The sequence below is a fragment of the Polyodon spathula genome, chromosome 20, assembly GCF_017654505.1.
Source record: "Polyodon spathula isolate WHYD16114869_AA chromosome 20, ASM1765450v1, whole genome shotgun sequence".
Taxonomy (NCBI): domain Eukaryota; kingdom Metazoa; phylum Chordata; class Actinopteri; order Acipenseriformes; family Polyodontidae; genus Polyodon; species Polyodon spathula.
Window position 1 is genome coordinate 17,963,832 of NC_054553.1, and position 8,169 is coordinate 17,972,000.

An 8,169-nucleotide genomic window follows, 5' to 3' on the forward strand; every position below is an offset into this window, starting at 1 on the left:
AACATTGAAATCACCCATGATTACATTATTTCTGCACTTACTTGCATTTCTAATGGCTTTATAGGATGTGGAAATGTTCTCCATCTTCAGGAATAAGTTTGTGATTTCAACAACATCATACGTTTCAGCTTACTTGTGTGCTTCTAGTTCTAACAATTTATTTCTGGCATTTTAGATGCAGATATTTCATTTTTGATTCTGTGACTTAAACTTTTAGCCCTAACTAGAACCATATTTGGTATCGACCCACCCCCCTGCCTAGTTTAAAGCATCCTGTGTGAGTCCTGTGTATTGTTGTCTGTGATGGGGTAAAGACTCCTGCGTGTGTCCTGTGTGTTGGTGGTTATAGTGATGAGGTAAAGACTCCTGCGTGAGTCCTGTGTGTTGGTGGTTACAGTGATGAGGTAAAGAGTCCTGTGTGTTGGTGTCAGTGGTGAACTAAAGACGCCTGTGTGAGTCCTGTGTGTTGGTGGTAATAGTGATAAGGTAAAGACACCTGCGTGAGTCCTGTGTGTTGATGTCAGTGGTGAGGTAAAGACGCCTATGTGAGTCTTGTGTGTTGGTGGTTATAGTGATGAGGTAAATACACCTGTGTGAGTCCTGTGTGTTGCTGGCAAGACTGACACATGTTCTCTGTTTCCTGGCAGGCAGCAGGTGGCTGAGATGGGCTTTCCTCTAGGCTGGTTGAGTGCCTCCCTGTGGCTGCTGCTGTGGGGGGTCCGTGGCAGCCTGGGCCGTGCCCTGGGGGTGCCGGTGGTGAACGTGGCTGTGGTATTCGGTGGCTCGAGCTACCAGACAGAGATCAAGGGCCGGCTGAGCCGCGAGAACTTCCTGGACCTGCCTCTAGAGGTGAACCCTGTGACCGTCATCGTAAACGAAACCAACCCCCGTGCCCTGCTTACCCACATTTGTGACACATTGGCCAACGCACACATCCATGGCCTGGTTTTCGAGGACAGCATCGGCACTGAGGCCGTGGCTCAGATATTGGACTTCATCTCCACCCAGACCACCGTCCCCATCGTAGGCATCAGCGGGGGCTCAGCCGTGGTGCTCACACCCAAGGTGAGGAGCTGCAGGGGTGATGAGGAGAGCTTCTAGTACATTGGAAGGCACTAGGTTTGAGTAGGTCAATGATCGGAGAAAATGCTGTGGGTTTGAGTAGCTCAGCAATTAGAGTGCTGGGCTGCAGGGTGGAATTTAGTGGGTTTGAAGAGCTCAGTGGTTAGAGAAAGGACTGGTCTGCAGTGTGGAAGGTAATGGGTTTGAGTAGCTCAGTATTTAGAGAAAGTGCTGTGCTGCAGTATGAAAGGCAATGGATTTGAGTAGGTCAGTGGATAGATTGCTAGGCTGCAGGATTTGAGTAGTTGTCACCTGAGTTATTATCATATATGCCTGTATTACACTTTTTTTTTAAATGAGCAATACTTATGCTTTATGGATTGGATTCCCTTTTGCGGTTCCTCTGAAACTGAGATTGTAATAACATAGCCAAATAATTTCAGGCGAGGAGAGTTTCAGTCAAAAGAGGGCGGGTGACCCATTAGGATCTGTAACAATAAACTGGGGTTTCAGACATGAAATGGAAAAACAATAATGCTTCTTCTGAGCTCTGGTATTAAAAAGACATGAATTAGAATATTAAAATCAATATCACTTTTTATTTAATAGAAAATGTCATTTGTTTAAAAATTGCACTTCTTGGGGACTATTATTACTGATTTGGAATTTTTCTTTACATTTTTTATTTTGAAAGTTTTTCATTTAGCAACTTCTGTGGGGTAGGTTTAATGAATACAATTACAAACTTCTGTTGCTTCCTTGTTCTGTGGCACTGTTCAATCAAAGCCAAAGACTGGACAGTTCTGGAAACTTTTTCTACTGATGTTTATAAATGCATCTGAAAATTAATTTAATAAATTAAATTATTATGTATATTTATACGTTTGCTTTTAGCACTGTATTGGTGGTGATGCTTCTAATCAGTATACATAAATAAACTGGTCCATTGCAACTGTGTTTATTTTATATACTGGGTGAGAGTGGACTTGACATTATCTAACAAAGTGCAGTTCTGTGAGGGTGTCAGTATGCTATCTATCTATCTGTCATTCATTATATATATATATATATATATATATATATATATATATATATATATATATATATATATATATATATATATATATATATATATACAGTGCCTTGCAAAAGTATTCAGACCCCTGACCAATTCTCTCATATTACTGAATTACAAATGGTAAATTGAAATTTCGTTCTGTTCGATATTTTATTTTAAAACACTTAAACTCAAAATCAATTATTGTAAGGTGACATTGGTTTTATGTTGGGAAATATTTTTAAGAAAAATTAAAAACTGAAATATTTTGCTTGCATAAGTATTCAACCCCCACACATTAATATTTGGTAGAGCCACCTTTCGCTGCAATAACAGCTTTAAGTCTTTTGGGGTAAGTATGTACCAGCTTTGCACACAGTGTCGGAGTGATTTTGGCCCATTCTTCTTGGCAGATTTGCTCCAGGTTGTTCAGGTTGGTTGGACGACGCTTGTGGACCGCAATTTTCAAATAGTGCCACAGATTCTCAATGGGATTGAGATCAGGACTTTGATTGGGCCACTGTAGGACATTCACTTTTTTATTTTAAGCCACTCCAATGTTGCTTTGGCATTGTGCTTGGGATCATTGTCCTGCTGAAAGGGAAATTTCCTCCCAAGCTTCAGTTTTTTAGCGGACTGAAGCAGATTCTCTTGCAGTATTTTCCTGTATTTTGCTCATTCCATTCTTCCTTCAATTGTAACAAGATGCCCAGTCCCTGCTGATGAGAAGCATCCCCACAGCATGATGCTGCCACCACCATACTTCACTGTAGGGATGGTGTGTCTTGAGGTATGGGCAGTGTTAGGTTTGTGCCACACATAGCGCTTTGAGTTTTGGCCAAAAAGCTCTATCTTGGTCTCATCTGACCACAAAACCTTTTCCCACATCGCAGCTGGGTCACTCTCATACTTTCTGGATGTGCTTTCGGATGGTACGTTTTGAGTAACGGCTTCTTTCTTGCCACCCTCCCATGCAGGCCAGTGTTGTGCAGAGCTCTTGATATGGTTGACTGGTACACCATTACTCCACTCCCAGCCGTTGAACTCCGTAGCTCCTTCAAAGTGATTGTTGGCCTCTCTGTGGCTTCTCTCACAAGTCTCCTTCTTGTTTGAGCACTGAGTTTTGAAGGATGGCCTTTTCTTGGCAGTGCCTGGGTGGTGTGATGCAGCTTCCACTTCCTGATTATTGATCCAACTGTGCTCACTGGGATATCCAAACACTTGGATATTATTTTGTACCCTTTCCCTAATCTATGCATTTGTATTACATTATCTCTAACTTCTGTACAACGCTCTTTGGTCTTCATTTTCCTTCAGATTCACAGCCTTACCACTGATCCTTTAACAGTGGGGTTTTTATCCAGAAAATGTGACAGCAACTTTAATGGTTCACAGGTGGAGGCCAATGGTAAGGTAATTGTGTCCTTGTTAGGGCATTGTCTTTCATCGGTGCAAACTGGGAGCTTCCACAGCACAGGGGTTGAATACTTATGCAAGCAAGATATTTCAGTTTTTTATTTTTCTTAAAAATATTTCCCAACATAAAACCAATGTCACCTTACAATAATTGATTGTGAGTTTCAGTGTTTAAAAATAAAATATCAAACAGAACAAAATTTCAATGTACCATTTGTAATTCGGTAATATGAGAGAATTGGTCAGGGGTCTGAATACTTTTGCAAGCCACTGTGTGTGTGTGTGTGTGTGTGTGTGTGTGTGTGTGTGTGTGTGTGTGTATATATATATATATATATATATATATATATATATATATATATATATATATATATATATATATATATATATATATATAGCTCAAAGAGCCAGCTGCCCAACGTTTCGATATGTTGTACATATCTTTCTCAAGGGAGCCTGTGTTTGAATCAAAACATTGGAGGTATTTATTTTGTAATGGTGTTCTATATATTGTGACATCATTTTTACGTATATCTTTAAATCTATATTAATTCTAATCAACATTGTTTTATATAAACTTATATTTATATTATCATGCAATGCTGGTTCTGAGGATCAGCCTTGATTTGGTCTCCCCAACGTATCATCATGCATAACTTTTGAATTAATTTTGTTTATTTAATTATTTTTATCTTTTACATATTTTCTGTTGAGTCCCGTTGGCATAATTTTGTTCAGTCTATTTATCCATTTACTTTCTTTTATTCTGCTATATGTCGCATTGTCTAATTTTAGCTGTTCTAATACTACAAACTTTACATAATTTATTTCATGTCCTTGACTGGTGAAGAGCTGTACTATTGGTTCATTCTTTTTTTTATTTCAAATTAATAAAAGGTGGATCTGAATTCTTTTATATAAAGTTGTTCCAGTCTCTCCAACATATTTTATTTAATCACATTTTTCACAGGCTATTTCATAAACAACATTGTTATTTTTACAGCTGATATTAGCATTTAGTGGATATGTGGTGTTCTTATGTTTAATTATATTTTTACTTTTTCCATGTATTTACAAACTTTACATGTACCACTGCATGTATTTGTAGAACCTATTTTGTCAATTATTCTTTTATGTTTTTTGTGAACTAATATATCACCTAAATTAGTTTCTCTTTTGAATGAGACAACTGGGGCCTTAAGAAATACTTTTTTCAATTTCTCTGAATTATGTAGAATCCACAAGTGTTTCCAAACTATCTTAGAAATATTGGGCAAAAGTTAAATCAGTAAATCATTACTAATGGGACTCTTGACCTTTTTATCTCTATTTTTATAATCTAATAGATCATCTCTTTTTAGTTTATCCACTTTTCTTAACTCTGTCTCTATAATTCTTTATTTGTATCCTCTTTTTTTAAGATTTGTTTTTAATACATTTCTTTGTTTTAGTCACTTTCTTTAGAGCATATCCTTCGTATTCTTATTCCTAGCCCTTTGGGATTGCCCTTTTAGTGTGTATTTTATGTGCAGAGGATATGTGTAAATACTGGTGCATGTCAATAGGTTTATAGAAGAGGTCAGTCTCAATTGAACCCTCTTCAGGTTTTGCTGTGGTATCTAAAAATTTCATTTCTTTTCTTGATTTATCTAGTCTATTATCTAGTGCTTTTTGACAAGCTTCTAAAATTTCTTTATGAGGGACACTTGGATACAAGGATTTTACATCCATGCAAAATAAAATTGTATTCTCTGGAAGGTTGTGCTTTAGTGATTCAAGACTTTTTAAAAATTGTGTTGTATCCTTAACATAGCTTGGTAATTTCTCAACGTGTGACCTAAGTTGTTTTTCTGCTATTTCAGCTATTATGTGTGTTGGATTACACCGTGTAACAATTTTTTTTTTTTTTGTTCCTGGGTAGTAAGTGTTATTTCCTAATTGCTTATGCCTCAAAAGTATAGAAAATGGCTGTTATTCCCCACAAACTTTGCTTTTGTGACCAGGACAGCAAATCTGTGTCTTTTCGTTCACATAAAGTCAGATAAAAACAACATATGAATCCAAATTAACATGTATTTATACTAAAGGAATACAAAAATGACTATAAAAGATTTAGAAGTGAGTAGTTTTTCAAGATTTACGATTATACTGTAAATTTAATGTAAATCTTTTGTAGTCATTTTTGTATTACTTTAGTATAAATACATGTTAATTTGGATTCATATGTTGTTTTTTTCTGACTTTATGTGACCGAAAAGACACAAATTTGCTTGTTTTTTCATTGGAAATAGGTAAATATCAAAATTTCACTGTCCTGGTCACAAAAGCAAAGTTTGTGGAGAATAATAGCCATTTTTTATACTTTTGAGGCATAAGCAATTAGGAAATAACACTTACTACCCAGGAACAAAAATTGTGTTACATAGTGTTAGCAATCGTGCTGACTATCATTTGCATAGGGTGATTTTCTTTGTGCATTTTAGGATTTCCTCTTGCTAGGCCTGTTCTTGCATTATGTGGCTGCATGTATTTTTTTTTCGTTCTTCTGATATAATGTCTTTATTGTATAGTCTCTCTGCAATTTCCTTAACCTCTTTAACCGATTTATTGATCTTATATAAAACAACCGTTACAAAGTGCATGACAGCTGGCAGCATTCAAAATGCATAATCAAAGCATACTGGTTTTCCACATGGCATTGTAGAAGACAACAAATCTAGAACTAGCCTAATATTCAAGCTATTAGGTAGCATATCCCTTCCAGTATTGATGAGGGAAGTTAATAGGACTTGAAAGCATGGGGGTGGGGGGGGGGTGGGGGGTTGCGACAAAAGAATCAGGAATTTAACAGCCTGTATACAAGTCTACATTTTCAATATAAGTTAAAACCTTCAACACTTGAAGGACTGACAGGCAGCATTTCACCACCTCTGCACTGTCAGGTATTTATATGTGCATATTTGAGAATTTCATGCAAGTTTCATGTTGGTGGAAAACGACTTTTGAAAAGAAAACAGACAAACTGTTTTCTGAGAATGTCCATTAGATCTCTGAGGTCTATCATCTTTCTCTGTTATATGTTATTGTTTTATAAATGATACTGTTTACCTTAGAGGATGCTGGGTTTAAGTAGTTCAGTCGTTAGACGCACAGCTCTCAGACACCTCGTCACACAGCACAGCGCTGCAGCTGAGGCATGCAGCCCTCAGACACTTCGTCACACAGCACAGCGCTGCAGTGGAGACACACAGCTCTCAGGTACCTTGTCACCCCACACAGTGATACAGCTGAGACACACAGCTCTCAGACACCTCGTTACAGAGCACAACGTTGCAGCCGAGACACGCAGCTCTAGGACACCTTGTCACCCCGCACAGTGCTGCAGCTGAGACACGCATCTCTCAGACACCTCGTCACACAAATCTCAGATACCTCCTCACACAGAACAGCACTGTAGCCAAGACACGGTGCTCTCAGACACCTTGTCACAGAACACAGTGCTGAAGCCGAGACACACGGAATGATTACAGAGCCTGGAGAATGATCCTGAGATGGGTTACGATGGGTGTCAGAGACTTTACTGCAGGCCTGCTAGACTGAGGACTTTGCCCTCTGTGAATAATTACTGCCATGGTTGTTATTGCTTTAGAGAAAGCCCTTCAACTAATGGCAAGAACATAGGCGAAGAGAAAAAAATAACAAATATAACAAATGATTACTTTTCACGAGATTTTGTGAAACACATATCGACCTATTCCTATCCAGTTTTAAATAACTTTAGTTAACAGAGGCAGAAGTGTTAAAGGGACTAGGAGCTCTTAAAATAAACAAATCTCCTGGGCCGGATGAGATCCTCCACCAATAGTACTCAAAGAAAAGAAGTTATTTACAAACCGCTAACCAAGGTCATGCAACAGTCTCTTGACACAGGGTTTGTACCGACAGACTGGAGAATTGCAAACGTAATACCAATCCATAAAAAGGGAAACAAAACCGAACCAATAAACCTTCTTCTATATATTATATATATATATATATATATATATATATATATATATATATATATATATATATATATATATACTTATGGAAACTATAATAAGATCCAAAATGGAAAATTACCCATATGGTAATAGTATCCTGGGAGAGTCATCATGGTTTTAGGAAAGGGAGATCGTGTCGAATTAGCCTGCTTGATTTTTTTGATGATACAATATTGACAATGGATAATCACAAAGCATATGAGATGGTGTATTTCGAAAGTCTTGCATAAAAAATTAATTTTCAAACTGAATGCAGTAGTGATTCAAGGAAATGCATGCACATGGATTAAGGAGTGGTTAACATGTAGAAAATAGAAAGTACTGATTAAAGGAGAAACCTCAAAATGGAGCGAGGTAACCAGTGGAGTACCACAGGATCAGTATTAGGCCCTCTGCTCTTCCTAATCTATATTAATGAATTTAGATTCTGGTATAGTAAGCAAACATGTTAAATTTTCAGATGACACAAAAATAGGAGGAGTGGCAAACACTGTTGCAGCAGCAAAGGTCATTCAAAATCATCTAGACAACATTCAGAACTGGGCAGACACATGGCAAATGACATTTAATAAAGAAAAGTGTAAGGTACTG

The 8,169-nt window shown here is 37.5% G+C and overlaps 1 protein-coding gene across 1 annotated transcript in view; it reads left to right on the forward strand.

The window, feature by feature from the left end:
- The first annotated feature begins 652 nt into the window (after window positions 1-652).
- grin2cb (glutamate receptor, ionotropic, N-methyl D-aspartate 2Cb) overlaps window positions 653-8,169 on the forward strand; it is a 100,822-nt gene continuing 93,305 nt past the window's right edge. The window contains exon 1 of the mRNA XM_041219752.1: window positions 653-1,065. Within this exon, the coding sequence (XP_041075686.1) occupies window positions 664-1,065 (402 nt within the window). The 5' untranslated portion in view covers window positions 653-663. The remainder of the gene's footprint in view (window positions 1,066-8,169) is intronic.